The sequence below is a fragment of the Pogona vitticeps genome, chromosome 9 (assembly GCF_051106095.1).
Source record: "Pogona vitticeps strain Pit_001003342236 chromosome 9, PviZW2.1, whole genome shotgun sequence".
NCBI lineage: Eukaryota > Metazoa > Chordata > Lepidosauria > Squamata > Agamidae > Pogona > Pogona vitticeps.
In genome coordinates, this window is record NC_135791.1 from 24,633,285 (window position 1) to 24,658,831 (window position 25,547).

The following is a 25,547-nucleotide window of genomic DNA, read 5'->3' on the forward strand; positions in this document are numbered from 1 at the left end:
ACTAATCGGCTCTTATGCGTCAGAAAAGGAAGGTGGTGAAGCGGCCGCTCATTTACAGAGGAGTCCTTAGATTTAGGAGGCCACCACCCTTTTTGGGGGGAGAGTGTTGGGAATTAGCCTCTTCCGCCTTGTCTCTTTCTCTCCCTTCCCCCCCCCCAAAGTCGCGCACCCTCACAAGACCCACGCATCCCCCCCCCAAAAAAAACTCTGCTCTGTCTGATAGCCTGGAGGCACATTAAAAATGCAGCAAAACGCTACAGGCAAATCAACGTGTTTGCCTGCATTAGCCGGGCTTGGAAAAAATGAGAAAGTTATGGGGTGGTTTTTTTTTTAAGGGGGGGGAGATCAGGGGCAGGAGCTCAAGAGAGGCGACTCTGTCTCCTTCATTACCAGCGGATCTGTCAGGGGCGATTATTTTCCAAAGAGCCCGGCCCTTTTTCTTTCCAGCTCATGAATGTTGCAAAGGGAGATGGGGTTGAGGTTTTCAAAGGGGTGGGGGGGGGAGAGGAAAGGAGGTGGTTGTAACAGCCAGAGGGAGAAGAAGCAAAGAGGGGAGAGAATGCGGGTTGGTTTTTTTTGTTTTTTTATCGAGTGCAATTATTAATCACTTCCCTTTTGGGGGGGGGAGGGAGGGCTACAGAGAGTTTAGGAGGATTTGAAGCTGCTTATCCTAGGACAGGCTCCCGTATTTTGTTGGCCCTGTCTTTTTTTTTCCCCTGATCGAAGGAAAGCAAGAGAAACCTGTTGGGGCCAGCCCAAATCTTGCACTCAGAAAGTCCCAGGTGACACACACACACCTGCACCCCCAGGTAAGACTGGGAAAAGGTCTCCCTCTGAAACCCTCGAAAATGGCTACCCGTCAGCAAAAAACGGCCACCTCTAACCTGGGGCAATCTTGAGATGCGTTAAGATTACAACCCCCAGAATCCCCCAAGGATGGGACTTGCAGTGTGTATTGTGGTGTATTGGCCCCTCTTGGGCCGCCTATAACCAACCCCCACATGAAAAAAAAATTAAATAAATTTGTTTTATCTGTCTTTAGCCGTACCCATAAGCAAACGTCCCTTTGGAGGAGTTTCGTGGGCTGAAATTACCCCAGTCCCTAAAAAAACCACTCTGGGCGTGTTTAGCCTTGTGACGAGAAGACTGAAGGGGTGATAAATTAGCCCTTTTTAAAAACTTGAAAAGTATTGATATAGAGGAGGGGCAGGATCTGTTCTCAATCCTCCCAGAGTGAAGGGCACGTAAGAATGGGCTCAAGCTGCAGGAAGCCAGATTTTGGCTGTGTATCAGGAAAAACTTCTTAACTGTTAGAGCAGTACGACAAGAGAACCCACAATGGAGGTATTGAGCACTCCAACCCTGGAGGCCTTCAAGAGAAAACGGGAGAGCCCTCTGTGAGATATGCTTTGATTTCGATTTGTGCCTTGATCAGGTGGTTGGACTCTATGGCCTTTTAGGCCGCTTCCAACTCAGATAATTTTATGATTCTATGAATTCGAATGCACACCTGAGAATCTAAATATTGAATCCATGGAGCAAGGAGACCTTTGTAGTAGCTGCTGACACCACCTTGCCCAAAACCTCCAGAGATCTGGTGCCTACCTGGTCAGAGAGGCTGGCGCACGATCCGCCAAAATCTTCCAGATCGGATTTGGACCCCCCGTCTCGGTCATCGATCACCAGGTCAATGGGCATCTTCCCCTTGAGACAGGTGATGTAACGGTGGCAGAAATTGTCACAAAGGTCATGGACCTGCCGTCATACCGCCCAGAAAAGTTGAAAACAAAAGAAGAGTCAAAACGACAGAAGGATCGATAATACCGACATAGGCTTTCACCCACTACAAAAAAAGAGGAGAGTGTTTTGAGATATTCACGACACCCCATCAAAAAGCATGTCAGCTTCTACAAGATCTTTCCCAGCAACGTGTGAACGAAAAGACCGGTTTTTCCATCCATGACCTCAGCAGATCCCGCTGATTTTGTGCAAAAATCTGTGACAAAGTTTTGCAAAATCAACAATGCACGAAAGTTCGTAATTTTGCACAGCCAAGTGAACCCTTTTGAAATGTTTCATTCTCAGCTGGAAAAGTGAAACAAGCAAAGATTTATGATCCTCATCAAGACCAGCCGGGTCAAGTCGTTGGAGCTGCTAATGATCCAGTCTTCTAATTATCTGATATTTCAGTGCTATTGCCCCTCAGTTTAGTAAAAGGTGTTTTGATTACTAATTCACATGTTTTAGGGTTGGAAGAGGGGAAATGAACAATTTTCCCCCAACTAAACCCATGCCCAGATCCATGGGATGTTGTCTCTAAATTAGCGAAGTTCCAGAGATCCTACAGAAACCCTGTCCAGTTTTTATCTGCATGAAAGTAATGAACAATGCAGATGGATTTTACGGACAAATGCATGGAAAGAGGTCAGGCCTTCCAATGGTTACAAGGCAAGACGCCTACACTGAACCTCCATGTTCAAGAATAGTCTACCCCACAATAGCCAATGCTAGGGATCAACATTAAGACAGATCTTCTGGCTCACTGCTCTGATCCTGAGCCCTGCCTTCTATTGAGATGCAAGACTTTGGGTTAGAAAATGCTTGGGTTGATCCAACAGGACTTCTTATCATCTCGCTCTCTGTTTACGGGGTTACATTGGGTCATAAAATATGCATTCACAGCCTCAAAGCTGGCTGGGTCAAGCTATGGCGATAGAAAACCCAAACTTTTTAAACTGCACCTCTCAGAATCCCTGTAGTCCAAACAAGTGGACCTTGGAATGCTCTTCCATCCCATATCTTCTATTTCTTATAGAGGACTTTGCTCATGATGACTTTCTTAGTGCTTGGGTACCCAAAGGGTCATGTCGGTGCAACCACTTTGCTTCCTGATCACCAGAATTTATTTTCCGTAGGAAAGCTTTCAACCGTACACTCCTTCTAGACCTCTCTGCAGACTGAAATGGTACAATCTAGACCAGTGGTCCCCAACCTTGTCCCTCCAGATGTTCTTAGACTACAGCTCCCAGAAGCCTTCACCACCACCTCTGCTGCCCAGGATTTCTGGGAGTTGAAGTCCAAGAACATCTGGAGGGCCAAAGTTGGACACCACTGATCTAGACCAGTGTTAGTCCCAACCAGATGTTTGTAGACTTAAACTCCCAGAGGCCTTCACCACTAGCTGTGGCTGACCAGGATTTCTGGGAGTTGTAGTCCAAAAACATCTGGTTGGGACTCTAGGTTGGGAATCCCTGATCCAGAAGATGCTTTTGCCATCTGGTTTCCCCTGGCTGCGTTTACCAAACTTTAAAAAAAAACTGGAAGGAGCCGTGGTGGAACAGAGGAGTTACAACATTCATGCTCTTTGCCATCATCACCACGCCCCGTGTTCAAATTCTTTCCGGCAGCACTGAAGTCTAGAAACTTGGCTTCTTTGGGGTTTGTTTCCAAACCGCACTTGAGAAGAACCCAATTTTTAATGCCACAGATCTCATGGACATATGCCTGGGGAGGGAAGGAAACGTTACCCACTCAATACTAGTTTAGCATTTAGTTAATAAAGGGAAAGGGGCTTGCTGACCTAGTTTGGAACAGCAGTGGTGATGCAGTCACAAACGCAGGTCAAAGATCTAAGCAACTCGTCCTGTTTTCCCCTCCCCCTCATGCCGGCTGCATTTTCATCTACCCCGCTACCAACAGAGGACCAGCATCTTTGCTTGCTCTTTTCAGAACTCAATAAGCTCTGCACCCCTACTGGGGGAAAAGGGATTAAACCCCATCTTCTAGACACTGCTGCTTCCCAGCCGGTGCCCACTGCGTGAATCAAAGGGTTAATTATCACATTAACAAGGGATTTAACAGGTTACAAACACAGAGTTTTATTGTATGGATAACGAGCTCATTACTCAAGCCAAAAGGATGCCCCTCGCTTCCTCTCACCCACCCACCCTGCCCCCTGGGCTGGTTAATTTAGGGGAGGGAGGATATTGAAAGGATGCTTTCTCCCCCCCCCCCATGCCCAAGCTCATGCTTTCTCGGGCCCCACTGAATGAGGCTTGGGCTGACCCTTTATTTGCACAATGCCAGAAAGCAGAACAAACGGGGAGCACCCCTGCTACTGAATCTGCAGGGGGTGGTCACTGTGGATGAGGGACCTGATCTCCCTCCCGCACATCCTGAACGGACGCAACCCACGTACAGCGACCCAGGTACACTTCTGTGAGAATTATAGTCACATTGGTGGTGTTCCGGTTTCAGTAATCCTGCTTGTTGTTGTTTAGTCGTTTAGCGGTGTCCGACTCTTCGTGACCCCATGGACCAGAGCACGCCAGGCCCTCCTGTCTTCCACTGCCTCCCGGAGCTGGGAGGCAGTGGAAGTAATCCTGCTACCAAAAATCAATTGCGTGGGATGCCCATTTCATCGCGTCAACCATTTTTCTTTCGGGTTGAAAAAATAAACAGAGACAAAGGCGCTGGGAGCTCGGGAACCGGGCCTTTTCTCTCGGAAAAAGAAGTTCCTTGTTCTTTTTAAATGGTGCCAGGAGAAAGCTCCCTGTTCTGGAAGGCACTTCTTGATGAAATCACGCTGGGGCATTAACCTCTCTGGCGGACAGACCGTGCCCAGGGATTAATTGATTTAAAATATTTTATTTTTAAAAAATTTATTTAAAACATTTTTATCCTACCTTTCTCATTCAAAAGAACTGCCTTGAGTTTTGAATCAACGAATATCTGGGCACTCCCCCAGAACAATGTCAACTGCATTGCTACATTTGAAGCCAACACCAAGTCAACTCAACTCAACCCAACTCAACAACTGACTTTGGTGGAAATTCTTGGAGAGGAGCCAGCAGGATAAAAACCCACTTATAGAACAGGTCCTTCCCGGCCTGAGACCTATCTGCTCTATCATGATGACTCCACCTTCCTCTCCAGATCTACCCTGGCTCCACCGGGACAGGGAATCTTTTCTGTTATCTCATGATCGGTGACTGCAGGACAGCCTCGGGCATTTCTAACCTTTCCTACCTAGAGATAGTAGAGGGATCAAATGAGCCGGGGCATCTTGACTGAACCTCCTGAATCAAAGGCAGCACACCTCATACGTCATCATCACCATCATCTTAGAACTGCAGAGCTGGAAGGGACCCTACGGATTATCGAGTCCAGCTGCTGGGGAAACACCCTAGGATGAAGTAGTTCTGTCCAGCTCTCGTGTGCTCCCCACTCTTCCTCCTCCCCAGATCTTAAAAATCAGGGGACTCCTTTCAGGCTGAGCCAAAGGTGGGGGACGAACACAAAGTGGTAGCAGCAGGCAGCTGGGCTGAAGGTGCCAATTCTCCACTTCCCGGCTTTGAAATCTGATCCTCTTTGTTTGCTGCTTTGCTTCTGCGGAGCCAAAGCTGTCAAGGTGAAGCCGGAGCTCAACCGGATCAAAGGCAAGACCTTAACGGGGCCCGAGCGAAGCTCAGCAGCAGCAGGACTGCATGCCTCATGTCTGGGCAGCCAGCTGTGCTCGACATGGAAGCTCTTGTAAGCTCTGCCAGACCTGAGCTGCTACATCAGAGCGCTGTGGATCACAAAGACCTCCAGCGCTTTGCCGGCGTCTGAGCTGATTGACGGCTCCGATTTACAGTGGCCCAAGCAGTCTAGCTTAGCGGGGGGGGGGGCATGCTGTAGTAGGGAGATCTAAGCATAGAGACTGCCGCGCCATTCGCACACAGAGCTGTGGACACTTTTGGAGGGTTGCAAATATATGCAGGCACAACCACACATTCCTTCATCCTCTTGGGGTTAAGTGTGAGAAAGGGTAGGACTGTGTCATATAGGGATGTTCCCAGTGTAGTATTCATTGGGACATCTACAAATTCTGATGTCTGACCTGGTAAAGAGTAGAGAATATCATGGAGAACTGGACTCTGTGTCTATTTTTAAAACCTCTCCTCCCCTTGTTCCCATATGAGGAGATACTTCAAAATTAGAGCCAGCTGTTGCTGCTGCAAGTGAGAAAGGGGAATTATTTGCAAACTTTTTTTCTGTTCTTTCTCTTTTTGCTGGAGGATAGTTTGGATTTTGTTTTGTTTTAAATTCTCTCGTTTGAGATGGTTGGGTTTTCCCCTTGGACGAAGCTGTGCTTCGTTTCTTTTCTTTTGCTTTTTTCAAGGACCACCTCAGGCTTTAAGTTGGTGTGAATATTGCAGTTTTTTTTTTGTAGAAACACTAGAAATTGTGTGGGAGGCAGCATTATTAGACCCAGGCATTAACTGTAGAAAAATCAGAGATTCGTCTTGGAAGGAAGGAAGGAAGGAACGAAGGAACGAACAAAGAAATGAACAAAGGAAGGAACGAAGGAAGGAACAAATGAACGAACGAACGAATGAACGAACAAACAAGTTTCTAGTCCTCTTGACTGCAAAGATAGGCTTTGAAGGTGGGTGGAGGCAGGTATGATCTCAGATTCTGGGCTGTGAGATGGAATAAAATACCCAAAGGCTGATGCAAAAACTCAGTTCTTCCACAACACATGGCAAGTCAAAGCAGGGGAAAAAAAGAAGCAAGTTAGCCAAAAATATTGGGAATAGTTTACATATAATTTTTTAAAAACACATGATTCAATTTGCATGGTTTATACCAGTTTAAAAATCCAAGCTTTTTTTTTAAAATCCAGAATACCTTAAATTTCATGGTGCACTGAATTTAGCCCCAAAATTTCGTTCCAGCCTTTGGTGTAAGAAACCCCAGTTCTGCCTATCAAAGGCGATTCTTCAGGAACCAGGGATCACCATCCTGCTAATCCTAATCTTGGAGTGCATTTGTGTGTGCAAATTTGTGCAGAAAGGGATAAAAGGAGCCTTGAAACAAATATCGGTACCTTTTCCAATTCAAGAAGGTGGAACCGCAGAACCTGGATGGCCTGTATCATCTGTAATTATAAAAGAGGGAGAGGAGAAGCTGGTTTATTTCCAAGGCAGAACAAATCGAACAGCGACGGTTTTGATTTTTCTCATTCCTAGAGAGTAAAGCTTACTGAATTAAACTGCCACACTTTCCCATCAACATGGATTGCAAAACAAGGGTGGCTACTGCCTTTCCCATCCATATTCAAAGTTAGCTCATGGAAATCCGGACAAGAAACTGTTCGTCGTCAACCGCCCAGCTGGCAATGATTATGGGCGACGACAGGGCGAAATCTGTCTGCAGATGCTTGGAAAAGTTTGTTCTCTTGACTACGGCTCCCAGCATCCCCACACCAGCATGCTTATGGACTCTGGGAGTGTCCCAACTCTGGATTATCATCTTAGAATCTTTCACCGGCAGAGCCGGAAGGGACCCTCTGGGTCATCCAGTCCAGCCCCGCGAGGAATCAAACTCCCAACGTTTATCTGAGATCACTGGCCTGAGTATGTCTCACACACCTATCCACAGATGCATAAGGATGTAAATATATGGCGCCTATACATAACCGGCATAACACATGAAATATCCATGCCTCGCAGCGGCAATTCCAATACACAGACTCTCTTTTAAAACCTTGGGCCACCCTTTGAGGAGCAAGTGTCCATTTTCTCCTGCAATTATGACACAGGATCAAAGATATTCTGGATGCACTATTGGAGGCCACCCACCACGTATTGCCCACCGCTCACACAGCTTTTCTGGACTCGGGACAGAAACAACTCTGTGTGGAAAGGAAGGAAACCAGAAAACCCTTCGTCTGCCTGATTTGGAGAATTAGGAAGGAGATCGTGTAAGTCAGTGGTCCCCAACCTTGGGCCCCCAGATGTTTTTGGACTTCAGCTCCCAGAAATCCTGGCCAGCAGAGGTGGTGGTGAAGGCTTCTGGGAGTTGCAGTCCAAGAACATCTGGAGGACCAAGGTTGGGGACCACTGAAGTGACTTCACTACCCTCCCTATAGTTCTTGGCACATGAGGTTGTATTTGGGAGCAGAGTCCAGGGTCCTAGGATAGCTGGCTCTACCCCCCAAGCTGTCAAGAGTCTGTTTAAAAATAAATAAATAAAAACAGCACCTTGAACTAAACAAGGAAGCGAATTAGTAGCCAGCATAAGAGGTTCACAAGACTAATCTGATAGGATCTGTAAAGTGCATGCCAAGTGACGGTCCAAAAGGTAATCTTCCCAAACCCTAGGCCAGACCATTGCGTTTTCCACCAGCTGCCACTTCCAAACAGTCTTCAAGGGCAGCCCCGCATACAACACATTGCAGTAGTCTGTTAGTAATGAAGATATGGATCTCAGTGGCCAAATCCACCTTGACTGGGAAGACTTGACAGCTGGCCTACTAGCCAAAATTGGGCAAAAAATACTTCCGGCCACAGCGGCCACCAGACCATTCGGGAGGAACTCTTATGCTAAGCAGGCATCATCTCTAGAGGGAGGGACCAGCCAGGCAGCGGCCCTTTCTTAAACTATGTTTGGCCCCAGTGGCTGCCTGCGGCTAACCATAGATCTAAAGCTGATCATAATGTTCATGCAGGTTTGAATGGCGAACGACACATTTCGTACACAGAGATATGAACGGGGGATCGTTATCACAAAAAAAAAAGAGAGAAAGAAAGGCCTCCACAGTTCCGTGTGAGACAGAGAGAGAGAGGACAGACTGGCAAGGAAGAGTATTTCCAGATTTTTGTTTTGTTTTATGTTATTGGCAATTTTTACAAAAAAAAATAAAATAAAATAGTAAAGAGCAAAGGTATCCTTACCAAATTATCCAGCTCAGGGTTGGAAGAAAATAAAGGTTTTTCTGTCCTAACCTAAAAACAGACATTTGGGGAATGGGTGAGGGAGGAACAGAAGAACACAGAAAGAGCGTTAGTACGGGGAATACATGATAGAGGGAAGTGTATAAGATGTGCATTGCTGGGAGAGAGAGGGGGGAAAAAAATCTGTTTCTCTCATTTCCCAGAAACTGTAAAGTAACAGCAAAAAATGCGACTCTGGGTCCCCCGAGACTTCCAGCTGGCAAGAAAACGTATATTTCACTTTCAAGGGTTTGCAACCTCTTTGTCTCTCCCTCCAGTAGCCCCCTGCGCTTTTTAAATTCCTTCACATTTTTCCCCTCCCTTTCTCTAAAAGACAAGGTCAGTTTCCTTCCATAGGCCTCCTCCCCCTCCTCCCCCCCCATAAGAAGGAATCTCTCGGTGGTAAATAGGCACAGGACACTAAGCAGACCCGGGCAGACTGCGGGGGGGGAGGCCTCCCTTTGCAAGGGATCCTGCAGCTCTCCCTGCGCCGGAGACCGCTCCGTTATCTGGGTGGGGCTCCGGAGCCTTGCCGAGGATGCAGCTGTGGTGGCCGGAGCCCCAGTTTGGGTTGGGGCTTTGAAAAAAGAAAAATAAAATTAAGATGTCCACCTCCCGGATGACTTCTAGCCAGCTGGTTCAGCAATTCTGGACCTTGTCCAGAAAAGTAACTTGTCCACCAGACTCATGTCAGACCCCAGGGCAAAAGCTGTCAGGCGCAGTGGACAGGGGGCACGAGACGGGGCCTTCTCGGTGGCAGCTCCCAAATTATGGAACGGTCTCCCTTGGGAATTCAGGCTGGCCCCCCTCCCTTCCGCCCTTCCGCCAACAGCTGAAGCGCTGCCTTTTCGGGCAAGCTTTTAATAATCATAACTGAGTCCCTGAATGCTTTTTGAAATTCAAGATAGTCTTTCAGGTTTACTTGCTTTTAATTATTCCGTGATATTTTCATTTGCCTATACAGTGGTGCCTCGCTTAACGAGCGCACCGTTTAACGACGAATCCGCATAGCGACGCGTTTTTTGCGATCACTAATGCGATCACATCGCGATGTTCTGAATAGGGTAAACATTGCATTGCAATGATCGGTAAGCGTTTCGCTTACCGATCTTCGCATTGCAATGTTTTGGAACAGCTGATCGGCGGTTCCAAAATGGCCGCCGGAAGAAGCATTTTCGCGCCAATTCCTCTCTTACCGAGGCGGCGAAAATGGCGGCCGGATTGAGGATTCCCGCTTAGTGGTGAGTTTTGTCCCCATGGGAACGCATTAAACTGAGTTTAATGCATTCTTATGGGGTTCCCCCCCCGCATAGCGACATTTCCGGATAGCGACATTTTTCCTGGAACTGATTAACGTCACTATGCGGGGCACCACTGTAGTTTCATCCATTTGTTGTTGTTGTTGTTTTCACTTGGTATGCTCTTAATTCTATTCTTTTTATTCTATTCTTTTTTAATATTGTGAGATGCTTCAGGTCTCCTTATCATGAGAAAGGCAGCCTATAAATAGAACAAATAAACAAGCAAACAAAAATAAATAAATAATTTTTATCTAAGCCCACTTCCCCCCCCCCCCCCATCTTGAAGAGTAAGCTAGGGCTGGCTCTACCACTGGAGAAAGTAAGGTGACTACTTCAACTAGAATTTCTATATGGAATAGAAATGTTTCAGCTTTAAACAGCTTTAAAATTTCCACATTGGGGACGGGGAGAGAAGACCAGGAAGTCCTTAGTTATGAGCTGCTAAAAACATGTCTCCATAAGCAGATAATTGATTTTTTTTTCCATCCAGAAATATCAAGCATGGCTCCCTAACTAGGTTTTTAAGATTGCCATCCAAAGGGAGGTGAATGGACCCTTTTATCCCACACCATCTTCCCCTGCTGCCATTCGGCTTGGGGGGGGGGCAAAGCCGTCCATTCATATTGGAGACATTTGGAGATCTTTATAACCACTTAAGAATCATTCACTCTAAAATCACCTTAGACTTGTTTAATAAGCTGCTTTTCACCAGAAGGGAGAGGCACGCCACACCCACTCAAAAACATTTTGCTATTAGGTTGGTTTGATTTTTAAAATGTAGACTTGGTTTTGGCCATGGAGCGAGAACTCTGCACATGTTCAGAGGTCCATGGCTTGAGGCGGTACGATTTGTTTGAAACAGACTTGGGCAGTCCAGATGGGTGTGTAGAACCACTCCCAGAAAAGGATCTGAATTGGTTAGGAGATTATCAACCGACTCCATATTTTTATACTATGTGGTTAGCTTTCTGCTTGACTGACTTGATGGCCCAAGTCATAAATGGCTCCATCTGATCATCACGGAAAGCATTTAAGAGTTTATTAACCTCAAACGTTCGTTCTCCCAAGACTTCTTCATTTGCATGTACGTCGCTCAGGGCATCTATGTGCTGGACTCTTTCTTTTGGAAAACTGACTCTGAAGTGCCCCTTACAGACACTGAGAGACGAGGGAGCGTTCACACAACTTCAGGCCGACCAGTGTCAAGGGCCAGTGGGCAGTGATTTGCAAAAATCCATGGTTTCTTCCAACATCATCACCACCTTAGACTTAGGCATCCTTCAGTACTTCAGAGACTATGGTAACGTGCTCTGAATAGAAGATTTGGAACAACATCTAGTGTGGCAGAGAAGGCCAATTCAGGAGTGACCATCCCTTCCACACTGAAGATAAATCCAATCTGTCCCTTGTCCAGCTACCTGGTTTTACTGGTTTCAGAACTGCCTCTTAGCCTCGGCCTGCTGGACAAGGGTCTCTTCAAATTGGGAGAGGCCGTGATGCACCGCCTGCCTCCAGGCTGAACACTCAGAGGTCCAGGTTTCCCATCTGTTGAAGTCCATTTCCAAGGCCTTCAGATCCCGCTTGCAGATATCCTTGTATCGCAGCTGCGGTCTCCCTCTGGGGTGATTTCCCTGCACTCATTCTCCATACAGGAGATCTTTTGGAATCCAACCGTCAGCCATTCTTACAACATGCCCAAGCCAATGTAGAAGTCTCTGTTTCAGTAATGTCAACATCACCACCAGAATGAAGATAAACACCACCGTAGATCAGCCTTTCCCCAACGGTAGGGCCGGCCCTGGCTTACAAAAGCAACCCCCCCATTCTCCCTGTGCTGGAAACCAACTTTATCCAACTTGTCACCCCACTGGGGTTACAACTCTTCTCCTCCTAAAGAGGTATAGGAGTTACACTCTAATACGTCTAGAGGGTGCCAGACTGGGAAGACTCCAGGGGAAAATTCCATGTCTCCTTGCTGAATGAGGGAAGGAGATCCCAACTACCTGAAAAACCATCTTCCACTCCTCCAGGCCTAAGACTAGCCTTTCCTGATCCTTCTCTTCCATTGACTTCAGAAACGAAGTCAATGCCAATTAGTGGACCCTAACTATCCCACTTGTATTGATTTCTGTGATCTTCATTTCTTGGCTCACAAGGAATTGGGCAGCTCTCGTAAAACCTGTGATGTTTATCATGCCACAAGGCTCAACACAGATCCCCAGATGTTATCTGGACTACAAATCCCATTTGGCCATGCTGGCTGGGAATTCTGGGAGCTCTCACACCATCAACATTTGAAGAACAACGTTTGGGAAGGATCGCTGGTGTTCAAAGCTGGTGGCCATAATACCTAGTCTTGAAGAGTAGGGTGTATGTGGTGTTTTTTTTTTGGCCTAAGTTGTTGTGGACTGCAGAGGTCTTCTCTGGAGGAACTGGGTCGCAATTCACAAAAGCTTATGCCAAAACAACCCAACTTATTTGCCATTCAAGTCCTTTGTGGGGCGTTTTGCCACAACAGGCTTATTCATGTAGGCTCCTCTGGAAACATATCCTCCACGGATCTAGGTGTAAATACTCTCCACACAGGGCAATCCTCTAAGTTGAACTTCCAAGACCCTCAGCTATGTTTACCGTAAGGATACCAGGGTGCAGGACAGACCGATGGAAGATATGTGAATATTCGTAGTAACACCTATGGGCACACACAGGGGCCAGTAATGCCAATAAGTCTACACAGTCTAATGTCTGTGTAGATCTTACTGTCACTGACTTCTCCCTCATACTTACAGACATTAGATGGTGCAGCCTTAATGGCATCACAGGCCCAGGCATTCCTTCAGAGAAACAGAGGAAGAAATCGAGAGCGGTCCTGGGCCAGATGGATCAACTTGCACATCTGATGCTCACGTTGCATTCTAATGCCTGCATAGAGTGCCAGCCCTATTGTCAACTAGAATGTCTCTGGCAACAGATGTGGGCTCCCACGAAAGAGCAGCAAACTGTTCGTTACTTAATCGATGGCCCTCACAAATTTGCCATAAGCGAGGAGCGTCTGTGGGATTTTCCATTCATGGGCAATTAACATGCCCAACTTGGTTTTGGAAGTGATGAGCTCAGCAGTACTAAGTGGTTTGTGGCTTCACATGACAGAAATATTTTGGTCCAGATTCGAGAGGGACACGAACTGCCGAACCAACACTTTGTGCTGGTTCGTTTTTTGGCCAAAAAGGTGTTCGGCACTTCCTAGCCCCCACCCCCTCAGAGGCAGAGCCCAGCTTCCTTGCCCTGCCTCCTCCAGGCACTTCCGATGAGTGGGTGCCCACTGAGGGAGGCGAAGTTGGGAATTGCGAAACACCCGCTTGCTCAAAAAACGAACTGGAACGAGCCACCAATTCGGTTCGGCAGCTTGTGTTCATCTCTTGTCCAGACGTACCTGCTTATCACTTTCTCTAAAAAGGCACCCCTAGAGCAGCTGCCGACTTGGCAACCCGAACCTTTTACAATTAAAAAGCAGCCTAGGGGTACACTTGGACCCGACGCTCACCATGGAAACGCAGGTGGCGTCAGTAGTCCGCACCGCCTTTTTCCACCTTTGGCGGATTGCCTGGCTGCGACCTTACCTAGACACGGGGGTGCTCACTACTTTAGTACATGCGCTCGTAATCTCTAGATTAAGACTACTGTAACGCGCTCTACGTGGGGCTCCCTTTGAAGCGGATGCGGAAACTTCAGGTGGTGCAGAATGCGGCGGCCAGACTCCTTACCGGAGTGAGAAAATACCAACATATTTCACCCACTCTGGCCACACTGCATTGGCTGCCCATCCGTTTCCGCATTGACTTCAAAGTGTTAATGCTTATATATAAGGCCCTAAACGGTTTAGGACCCCGATACTTGGCGGAACGCCTGCTCCCACCTAGATCTACTCGGATCACCCGCACGAGCCAGGAGGTGAGGCTGAGGAGCCTAACGCCGAGGGAGGCCCAGAAGGAAAGGACACAAAACCGGGCCTTCTTGGTGGTGGCTCCTCGCCTCTGGAATAACCTTTCTCCCGTTATCCGTGCGGCCCCTACGCTGGGCACTTTTAAGAGTCAACTAAAAATATGGTTGTATGTTCAGGCCTTCCCTCCTGCCAATACTTAATTCTTTCTTTATTTTTTCTTTCATTTATTATTTGTTTTATTATTGTATGTGTTATGGACAGTTTGTAAAATTCTTATGTTTTATCGTATACACCTTATTGCAAGCTGCCCAGAGTGGTCGACCAGACCAGATGGGTGGGATATAAATCAAATAAAATCAAATCAAATAAATCAATAAATAACACCTGGCTTGAAACCAAGTTGACTCATAGTTTTCCTCCAGTCCTGAGGACGTTGGGAAATACAGTCTTCAGGTGAGGCCAAAAAAAAAACTTCAAGCAGAGGCTGATGGGAAAGCACCAGACTTTTCCATTCTGGTTATAGAGGGCTATTTTATTGCTGTATGGATGATGGTCTGTCATGGGGCTTAGACTGCCCCCTTGTGTGGCAGTTTGTTATAGCAGGTAGAGTCCTGGACTAGGATTCAGGAGAGCTGTATTCTTTTCACTACTGAGCCATGAAACTCACAAGCTGACTTTGGGCCATGATCTCTCTCTCTCCCCGCCCCCCCTCCGCCCAACCTACCTCCCAGGCTTCTTTTAAAGGAAAAATGGAAAAGATGACATCCTTCTATCCTCTTGGTTGTAAATGCAACAAACAAAAGTTAAATAAACAATCCAGATGACGGGATGATGTCAGGGATCCCCTCTACTCAAAAGACCAGATGATATGGAGGGACTTAACGCTCAAAGCCCAACTCTTCAAATCATCTGGTCTGTGGTGCGACTCCTTAGTGATCCATTGCCTTTATTTTTATTGGTATGGTTTGAACTATGTTTTTTTTAATTTAATCTTTCTTTACTGTTCAAACCTGTTTGGTTTTTAATTGCATTTACATCTCAAATGTCCCATTGTAAGCTCCATTTGGGGGAAGAAATAGTGATAATAAATACACACACATAGAAATGCTTTACCTGGCACCCTATCTGATATATCCACAGAGACTGCAAAGGAAAGGGGCTTCTAGATGTCTCTAGGTATCTCTAGAATATATTCCTTTCCCCATCCAAAAAGCATGCTGGAAAACCAGGCTGTTGAAAGGAACCTGTCCTGATTTTAGCCCTTATGCACAACTGGGAACAAGGAGTTGTCTGGTCACCTACGGTGAGTAAAGAATTGCCTCCAGGTAACTAGTCCATAAATAGACCCTTCATGGAGGGGGTCAATGGCCAGAAACTGCTATGAGTGGTCATGAGCATTAGGATGCATTCTGATGGACTAGGAACTTGGAAGCTTTGTTTGTAAGCTAGCATGACCTCATGGTCGTGCTTCCTCCTCTGCTTGGGTGCAGAGCTTTCTTCTCCCCTCTGTGCCTTGCATTCGGCCGACACCAACCTGTTTGGCAAAGACGGCAATGTCCTCGTTGAATGAATCCGACGAGCAGACGTCTCCTCCCGGGTAAGAGCCAGACGTATCCCTTGGAGAGCAGGTTGCCAGTTCACATTTCTCAAAGACCAGGGCCAGCAGCGGGAACAGGGGGTGCCTGCCACAGAAGAGAAGATGCTTAGGGTTTAGCACAGAAGCAAAGATACGCCTGTTTGTGTCTCAGCTTAGCAGAGGAACCAGGGAATGTGGGTGCGAGAAGAAAGGGCCCAAAGCAAACTGTAAGCCCCAGGTGCGGGGCTTCTCACATCTCCTGAACGGCCCCTCCATCAGCATAACACAAAGCCGAAGGACCTCCAGTCACTGGTGTTTAAGAACAATTCAAGGTGAAGGGAAAATTACCGTACATGTAAAATTCACTGGGCAAAAGTGCCTCCTTTCTAAGCGTTTACCTTCTGCATATGTCTTATGTGCCATCAAGTCGGAACTGACTTGTTGCAACCCCAATAGGACTTTCAGTGAGATATTTAAGGTGTGTTTTTACAGTTCCACTTCCCCGGTGTGTTTCCATGGCTGAGTGGAGATTCGAACCCTGGTCTCCAGAATCCTAGTCCATCCCTCTATCCACTACAACACTGGGCTCACTCTGCCTTCTGGAAGGAATAAAATAGGGACTTGGAGATGTCAATTCCCCAGGAACAAAAGATGCCCCTCCTTACATCTCTGCACCTTTTGCTACCATCACCAGCTTCCCACCTGAGGACTCTGAAGGTGAGACCAGGAAGCATCAACCCAGCTGATGCCAAAGGATGCGGAAGTGCCATGTTGCCATTGGGTGTGATGTGAATCTGTGCATTCACAAACATGCACGGGGCGTGGAAATTCCTCCGAGCTCCTCCAAAATATATATTTTTAAAAAAGACTTGAGGGGAAAAAGAAATTCACAACTGTTAAAATCTGCACAAAGTTTGGAATTTAAGTTTTTAAGGATAAAAATGATTTTTTTTTAAAAAGAGCAAATCAAGAAGGGGAAAAGTTCCTTTGCAAAATGTCCATATATGCACTGCACAACTGTATTCCTCCCGGGGTCAGCGTTATTTCAAAGATCTCATTCCATAGCAGGGGGGGAAGCCCACCTCCAGCCTGCTCCATGATTTATGTCTTAGTGGCTCCGAAGTCCAACCAGTAAAATGCATCTCTCGATCCTCCCGGCTCCCCCTTTCCTCCTAAGATTTGGATGGGTAGCAAGTAAGACAAAGTGTTCCCAACTGTAGATTATACAAGTTCACGCACCATATGTTACGCAAATATTTGCAGCAGAGGCCCCGGACGGTGTCACCGTTAAGTGAGCGTTTCCCCAGAACGTTCACATCTCCTACTACGTGAAACAAAACTCAACTTTTTAAGAAAAGGAAGGCGGGATCCTGAAACATTCCAACGTTGCCTGCTTAACTCAGCCCGCCGCCACCCCGAATTGCAAATGGAAAAAAAAATTAAAATTAAAACCATTGCTAGCTGTAACCAGGGATTTGAGGAGGGAGGGGGCATTGGAGGAGAGATACAGGCAGAGTACTTTAATGTCTCATTGGGTGGAAAAAAAATACTCCATTCTAAGACGGCTGGAAAGCTTCAAACTGTAAGATGCAAGTCAAAGACGAAGGGAGCGGAGATCCATCATGTTTCTCTTGTGCTGTTTTTTTCCTCTCCTGAAGCTTTTAAAGCCAGTTTCCACAGTTCCCAAACTACAGCAGAAGTTGGCTAAAGGGGGGGAACACACCACTTTTTGTTTGCTAACTCGTGTTTCTGCTGAATTCTGTCCTGTGTCGAAATTCATGGATAGCATCCATCATGCCAAAAAGACATTCTTTGTCTCCTCCATTAAAATGGCTTCAGGGTTGTGCTACCCAAACTTTCTGGCTGACAAAATTGGGGTGCACCACGGATGGGAGTTTGGGGACAGCAGCCTTTATATTTTTAGTCCTCAGCACCCTACTTTTTACATTTCTTTTTTTTTAAAGTGTTTTCCTTACCGTTGAAAAGTGGCATTTATATAATTATTCAAACACAGCAAATATTTAACCGTTGGTTTAAAAGCTTCACCATGCAGGGAAGTGTAACATTTCCAGTCCTGCCAAGGAGTCCTCAAAAGTTGGGAAGTAGGAGGAGGAAGCAAAGGAGGACAATCTGGAGTGTGTTCTTTTCAGCGAGCAAACGGAAAGGGGATTTATAAAGTGGGATATTCCATTTTTCTCACCACTACCTTAATGACAGAGCTGTCAACGGAAGAGGGTGCAGGACAGAGACGGCACAGCTCCATTGGAGGAGCCCGTAAATCTTTCCACTGGATCAAAGATGTGAGCTGTGAAAAATCTGGTCAATGTGCAGAAATTTTCTAGCACCTCTGAACTCTGTGGGGCACCATCCAGCAAAAGGTAGAATTGGTCCCGCTGAAATCCGTGGGATCGCCTTTCATGCAAGCATGCAAGATCAAGGTGTAAGCCTCAAGAATCATGTTGCATAGTGATAATCTGCACATGTATATCTAAGTAGGAAAAATAGCACAAACCTGTATGGACCACAATTATATGTATGGTTATGTTGCTAGGATGCATAGCAGATCTCAGCTGAGAAGACATGCAGTGGTAAAACAGACACGTGCTTCTGTGTGATCCGTGAATGGACAGAGTTCCACTTACGTCTACTTGTGTTACTTTAAAGAAACCCATGTCCCAGCCCTAACCCTATTTCTTCAGAAACTTGAAACACTGAGCTATACTAGTCCTATGTGCATGTAAACCTGCTTAGGGAGATGACATAGGTCATAACTCAGGCTTCAGCATCCTGCTTGTTGTTACATGCCATCAAATCATTCCTGACATATGGGTTTTTGATGTATGTGAGATGCTCAAGAAGTGGCTTTCCATTGCTCTTCGCCCAATGAGTTTCCATGGCCAAGTGGAGATTTGAACCCAGGCCCTAGTCCAAAAATCCTTATCTGACATGCCACACTGACTCAGCTCTCTGCTTGCTAGCCACAAGATGAGTGCCTTTCAAAAAGATCTGCCTTGCCTCTCGAAGTGATCACAGATACAGGTCTCTGTTTGATATTTTGAGGGAGCTGGTTGATCGCAGTGAAAGTTAATTATCCCGAAACAATGGCACTTGCCTCTAATTAAGGTTTTCAGTCCCAGAGCATGCACTTTCGGAGATCTCAGGAGGGCCAAGCGGAGGGGTCTCAGATATGATCAGTGCTCAGAAGCCAGCAATCAGAGAAGGTAAGTGGGATGAAAATTTAATAATAATACTTCAAGGATGTGACTTGAGGTCAGAGCAAAATGTCAAGGTGATTCCTGCCTTGAGCAGGGGATTGGACTTCATGGCCTTATAGATCCTTTCCAACTCAATTATCCTATGATTTTATAACATCTCCCCCTGCTTTGTCAGCATGTTGTCTCTGAGGGCACTGAGTTCAGGAGTTGCCACTTTTCAGTTCTATCTTATCCCAGATTCCTGACCAAGAAGAGACAGCCTCCTGCCACCAACAGCTTCTTTCACTCTTTCTTGGCTTACTCTTTTTTTAGACCACCCTTCTCCTTAACCCAAAGCTCCCGGACAACTAACCACAACCCATAAACTTTTTAAAATTTATTTTACTTTATTTATTTATTTATTTTGCTTTTGAACAACCTGAAGGAGTGGTCCCAGAAACCACTTTTAACAACCTCAAAGATTTCTGAAACGCTTTTTTTCCTATCTAGTTCCCTACCAGGAGTCACTCTACCTTCCCCAGTGCTCCATTCAGCTTTTCTGATACAGGTATTTTGTCTAAATGTCTTTTTTGGCCTGTTATCGTCTGCTTTCACTGTTTCGGGCCGCTGTCTCTATAAATAAAACCGGAGAAAACCATGCACCACAGCGCTTTGAGGCCATGAAAGGTTTTGGCCACATTGAGGCATATTTTCTTTGGTAGGAACGTGAATTAAAGCATGTGTGGAAGGAGGGAGAAAAACCACCAAACCTTGTGCATCTGTAAACCATTGGAGACAAAAGGCTAACCACACCGAAACACATCGGCCACATGGCTCAGTTTTAAACCAGACTCCACGGCCTGGGTGTCATGCACAAACTTGGATTGCCACCTGAGGTTTCTCTAGTCGCTCCACATCATGCTAACCCAAGAGTCAACCTGTACAAGGTGTGGAATTGAGCCAGAAATTAGAGACACTTGTATAAATGGCTTCCAAAGGCCAGAGATGAACCTTTTCCCCACCACACACACACACACATTGGTTGAATAATTGATTTTTAAAATAGCTACCTGCTACCTTACACATGCTAGCTGTGGGATTTCACCAACTGTGACTCAAAAACATACATACTGAAGGCCCATCGGTGCCTGTTCACTGCAGTGACAAAATGGAACCTCCAGCTTCAACAGCAGTCTACCCCTGAATGCTGGGGACTTAGAACAAGAGAGATGGGTCGAGTCAGAACAAATGTTCTCGCTCGGGACCAATCCCGCCACCAAAGGCACAGCAATCCAAGCAAGCCCCCCTTGGCAAACCAGCTCAGATGACTAACTCAGAGCAGTAAACCCGGGATGGTTGGATGATATTAACCCTTTCCTGAAAACAACCGTCATCTCTGTAGTTGTGACCGGGAAGCACCGCATGCACCCTGCGCTCGTAAAGGTGAGCATCCATATCTAGCCACACAAACACAACCTTCACCGCGGTGATTAAAAGCTCCAAAGAAACCGACCGACCTTTTCCCACATCAGCTGAGTGGCAGAACGGATCTGCTGCAGAAGGTGGAGGAAATATGGCCCATTTGCAAAGCATTCCCCATCTTAAGCCTGAAGTGCAGCCTGTCGGTATTTCTAAGAAGCACTCTAGCTAGCTGACCATCCTCACTAACCTTGCGTCCTGTTTCTGACCATACCCGGCTCCATACATGCAATGGTGGAGTTCAGGCACAAACACCCTCTTATTTGATGTTTAGTTTGCTATTTAGAGATCTCCTTGACACCACGATGGGTGACTCTGCTTGTCACGACACCCCTTCAAAATGCTCCTCAGGGCACTGGAAATATACCTGTGTGACTCTGTTGCAGACAAAGACTCTTGTGTCAGCGGAAATACTAACAACTTTTACAGCCATTATTCTCCTAAATTGTCACATGCTGGATCAGAGGCAACTAAGGGACTGAAATTCATTAAAACCTATACCAAATAAAACTCATTTGGTCTTGAAGATACTAATCTTTCTTTCTCTCTAAAATTTTGATGATTTCGGTATTTTTTTCATCCAAAAACTTGTCACACCTAAGATTCTGACCTCTCATTTCATTTTTGTTTTTTTAATTGCAAATCCTGGACAAAGCCCATTTCAGGTGCAAAAATACTTTATGACCTCGTTCCTTTTGGAAAGTAGATTTTACTGCAGTTTACAGACAGGGAAACTGAGGCAAAAAGGAACCAAATACTCCATGATGAGGGGGGTGTCTCTTGCCTTCTCTTCCTTCCTTTAATGATGCGCCAAACTTGCCACTGGAGGCTGTCTTCTCAATGAAAAAGGAGAAAGATACATCTCAGCCTTTACAGACTGACACAGAAACACCAAGCGTCTCTCTTTTCTATTTATATTCTCCTTTGCCCTTTTGTTCCCTAATTTTTGGTGAGCCTGATCTTCTTTCTCCACGTATTGGCAGCAAAGGATTTTCCTTTAAATTTCCTATAGATTTTTTCCCCCAGATTATATTATACAAAGAGAGATGCTCGTAATTGTTCTAGGTCCTGAATAAAATTCTGAAATTTTAACATAAAGGCCAGCTGTTTCTTACTTGGGCCACCATCTCTGTAGTACGTCCCAAATTTCATACCTCCAGTCTACAAAAGGCTTGTGTGCAACCCGGTTTCTGTCAATTAGAAGGAGATCCTGGAATGCTGATAAAACCCTGAGCCAGGATGAACAATTCCGAGACATGGCTAAGAGAGAAACAGATCTGTTCCTAACGAGATTTCCCCGAGATTAGAAATAATGAACACGTGGATCGGAAGTGGAAGGAAACCAGTCTCTTTGCAGGAAACTGGGTGCAGGATTGGGAAGCAGGAGTAAGAAAGAAGGATGTGATCCTGCAGCAGTCTGAGCAGAAATCAAAAATTGTCTGGCTGGCATGGAAGCTCAGGGAGAAAAGCGCTAATAGAAATTTGGCTGGCGGGCTGGCAGGGATTGGTCAAACAAACCAGTCGGGGTGCAGAGGGCCAGAAAGGGCTTTGAATTCCAATTACAGCCTTACACAGGTTTACCTGAAAGCAAGCCACGTTCAAGAGAGAAGGGTGTGGGTGTGGAGAATTATTTGTGCTCAAGCAGGCTCCTAAAGCACAGAGCCTGAACTGACCCCCCCCCCCCCAGGCTCAAAAAGAACAGGGAAATGGTACTGAATCAACCCAGTAACAGCAGGAGGAAAATATATATATACTCAAGCGGTGCTTGAGGGGCCATCAGATTTAATCCACCGGGTTTGTTGTTGTTGTTGTTGTTGTTGTTGTTGTTGTCTGAGGTTCTTGGGTTTTGAGAGAGAGAGAGAGAGAGATGCGGGCAGAATTGAAAGTTTGGAGAAATTTTCCCGGCAACATTGGCAGCGGAATCCTGGAACTGGGAAGTTTAGTCTCCCATCTTTCCAGAAGGATTTCCTTCCGAGGAAGCCTCCGGGGGGGGGGTGTTGCGGTTCCGCAGCACCGCCTTAGGTGCGCCTCCTCGGAAGCCGGCTTCCCAGGAAGCCGGCGCTTAAAACCCAGGGAACCGATGCGCTCCGAGGAAAGTCTCCCCAGCTCTCTCTAGCCGCCTAAGGGACCTTTCCTGGGCCGGTTTACCGGCTTGTAAGAAAGCCTCCCCCCCCCCAAATGGAGCGCGATGGGACACACTCTCCCGGGGACAGATGCTTCGTGGGGGAAGCAGAGGTTGGAACATCTGGGCGGTGGAAGGAGAAGCAGAAGAGAGCCGGTTCCCCAGTCAGAAAGGTGTCGGGGCAAAGAAGGAAAAGCTTTTTATATATTATTATTTTTTTACGCGCACAGGTTTTGGAGGCGAGCCGGGATAGAGGGCCCTTGGAAACCCGGTTGCTTCCCACGCGCGGTGGGCGCACTTTCGGCCCCGATCCATCCTCCCCCCCCTCCGCCGCCCCGTTTCCGCGTGTCAGAGCATTCGCACGGCTTACCCATAGATCTCGTCTTTCTCCCTCTTCAAGGCGTCGTTGGCGCCCAGAGCCGGGGGTAACCCGGGCCGGTGGTTGACCCCTGTGGATCCATAAGGGGACGCCTGGTTTAAAGCGTGATGTTGCAGGCTCCGGCCGGTGTGCGGATCTCCAAAGGCCGGCAGAGAGACCCCGTCCATTCCGGCGTAATGTACCAATTCATCGTACTGGCCGAAGCAGAACCAGGTGCGAAAGGGCGCCGGGGAGGGGGGGAGGGGGGGAGGAGAGGAGAAGAGAAACAAAGTTTAGATACCCGATCGGGGCGCCTGTCCCAAATTTTCTCAACACGGCATCCTAAAGTGTAAATTAATGGCATCCCTAGATTTTGGGGGCGGTGAGGAATCCGCCTGTCATCATACCTAAAGGTAAATTTTGCTGCGAGTTGGAAGCAGTGAAATGCCTTTTAAATCAAACCGAGTAATTTGGAAAAGGGTCTCCCCTCCCCCCCCTCCCCCAAAAACTTGGAGGGAGCGCAAGGATAGAAGAATTCATGGCCAAGCTGTTTCCTATTATCCCCTTATTGATCCGCCTCTCTTTCCACTAATGTTCGGACCTTCCTGAGTTTTCCATCGGGGTGAATGTTTTTGTTGACTTTTTTTCAGCCCTTTGCAACCACTCGCCTCCCCCCCCCTCCCACATCCCCATTCAAACAGCTTCCCTCTACCCCGGCCTCCAGTTTGGATCCTATAGATCTCCCTGCAGGACAGCCCGGGCCCTTTCTTCCTCATCACCATTCACGAGAGCCCCAAACTACTACTTCTTCTTCGTCGGCCCCGAATTTCCATCTTTTCTCTGCCTTTCGCCACTTGAGTCAATTTCACGCCGCCCTTGATCAATTTCACGAAGCCGGTCTTGTTAATTTCAGCCCATAGAACTGCATCGCGCCTTCGTGTTGTGAAAGAGATCCTTTTTTTTTTTTTTTTTTTTTTTTGCAGCCAAACATTCCCACCACCTCAAGAAAGCCCAGGCGCCCTGCCAGGATCCCACCTCAGCATTTCTCCTTGCAAATCCATCAGCAAAGTTGCTTTCCCGGGTAAGTTTTGTCTTCCCTAAACTGCAAGAACCACCCCCGCCCACCCCTGAAAGGACCTTGATGTCCTTTTAAAAGGGAAGAGGCAAAGCTGATCTGGTTGCGGGGAGTTGTTTGTTTGGGAGGAAATCATGAAGGCCCCCACCCCATCTCTTCTTTGCAAACTTTAAAAAGAAATGAGAACTTTAAAAGAAGAAGAAAGAGCAAAATCTTGTTCCTGACGCTGAAAGCGCTCAAGGGAGAGAAAGGCGCACTTCTATCACGAACGGCCTGAATTTTCCAAAAAAGGTTTTTGACACTGGAAAGCTGTCCCTCCCCATGCCCAAAGCCAGTTCGATTTCCATGCTTCTGCACCCAGACTTTACAAAAAGCTTGGCTTTTATTCTCAATGAATTCCCCTCCCCTCCACGCCTGTCCAGGGCAGCTTCATCCGTCCTTCTTTCCCACTAGCTTAACTAAAACAAGAAATCAAAATTTAACTCTTTTCCCCTGCCCTTTCTTATTTTAAAGGGAAGCAGGCCAACTTTTCCATCATTAATTCAGCATCATAAGTTACTTTCAACGAAGGGCGTCTTTTCTTTAAAAAAAAAAATCAGAACAACAACAAGAAAATTCTTTTTCCCTGCTGGGGGTGGAATGGGGTGAAATTTTTTCGCCCTGCCAACTATTCATATTTAAATCGTGCCTTATCTCAGCCGTTAAGTGTACACAAGGACAAATCTATTTAAACCCTCTCTCCATCCCCCCCCCCTTTCAAAGTAGCTTTCAGCTCCACCGACCTGTGGTTCAATTCGTGGAGTTTTCAAAATATTCGATTTTTAGAAAAACAAACAACACATCAGACCCCCTCGCTTACACACGGTCCTTCCGAGACGTCCTAGTGTTTCCACCCACAGAAACAACTAAAGTCATTTTCAAATTCTTCCGGTGCAGGAATTAGACCAAATGCTGGGTTCTCAATGCATTATTGATCATTTCGATATTTCGAATTATCTTAATAAGAATCAATTCCCTGCTGTGTGTAACATGACCGAGGTTCTCACCCCCTTCGCTTTCGCCTAGACAGGAACCACTGATCTGTAAAGTTCGAAAAACTTAAATCGGAAAGGACTGGATACTTTTAAAAGTGATAAAGACTGCCCTTAACAGAGAAAAAGTGTAAGGTGAAACTTCCATCTAACAGGCTATGGATTTAAACCATTATTGGAAAGGTGTGTCCGCGCACAGAAGGAAAAAGTGGCTCATTTTATGTGACATGAAACACTGCGCCCCAAACTTAGTAGTAGGGTGCTTGCAATATCCCCAATAAAAATGAATGGATGAATGAATGAATAAATAAATAAATAGGGGAGTGGCAGCAGCTGGGAATTAACCTTGCTAGGCAAAAAGTTCCCTCAATTTCTTACAACTGGCTTTATTGAAGGCACATTAACCCTAACCTTTCAAGCTAGGGGGATCTTTTCTACCGCTCCACGGAGGGGGGTCAGAGGAGAGAAAAAGAGGGGGAAACCTTCAGAAAAGCATCACAAAATGCCACAAAGCAGCCCCATTGAGGCTTTCAAAAGAGCAATGCAGAATCAAAGCAAAAAGGCTAAAGAAAGTCAAGGAACAGCTTACCCAAGAGAAGAAGGCTTTTGAAGGGGGGGGGGGAAGAGAGGAAAAGAAGTTATGCCCGTGCATATATTTTGCTGAAGTTTGCTATGGGGATATTTTTTCCCCGGGTGGGAAAAAAGACCA

General features: G+C 46.5%; 1 protein-coding gene across 3 annotated transcripts in view; it reads right to left on the reverse strand.

Moving 5' to 3' along the window:
- Positions 1–25,547, reverse strand: part of MEIS3 (Meis homeobox 3) — a 47,071-nt gene that overhangs the window by 18,757 nt on the left and 2,767 nt on the right. Inside the window, exons 1-6 of one of the 3 annotated variants that reach the window (XM_078380106.1) lie at positions 24,065–24,413; positions 22,745–22,947; positions 15,538–15,685; positions 8,721–8,771; positions 6,872–6,922; positions 1,606–1,755 (exon numbers count right to left, since the gene is read on the reverse strand). In XM_078380106.1, the coding sequence (XP_078236232.1) occupies positions 1,606–1,755; positions 6,872–6,922; positions 8,721–8,771; positions 15,538–15,685; positions 22,745–22,947; positions 24,065–24,154 (693 nt within the window). In that variant the 5' untranslated portion in view covers positions 24,155–24,413. Of the gene's footprint in view, positions 1–1,605; positions 1,756–6,871; positions 6,923–8,720; positions 8,772–15,537; positions 15,686–22,744; positions 22,948–24,064; positions 24,414–25,547 lie in introns of those variants that run through there. The other 2 variants (XM_020787334.3, XM_078380107.1) reach the window with 2 other exon arrangements.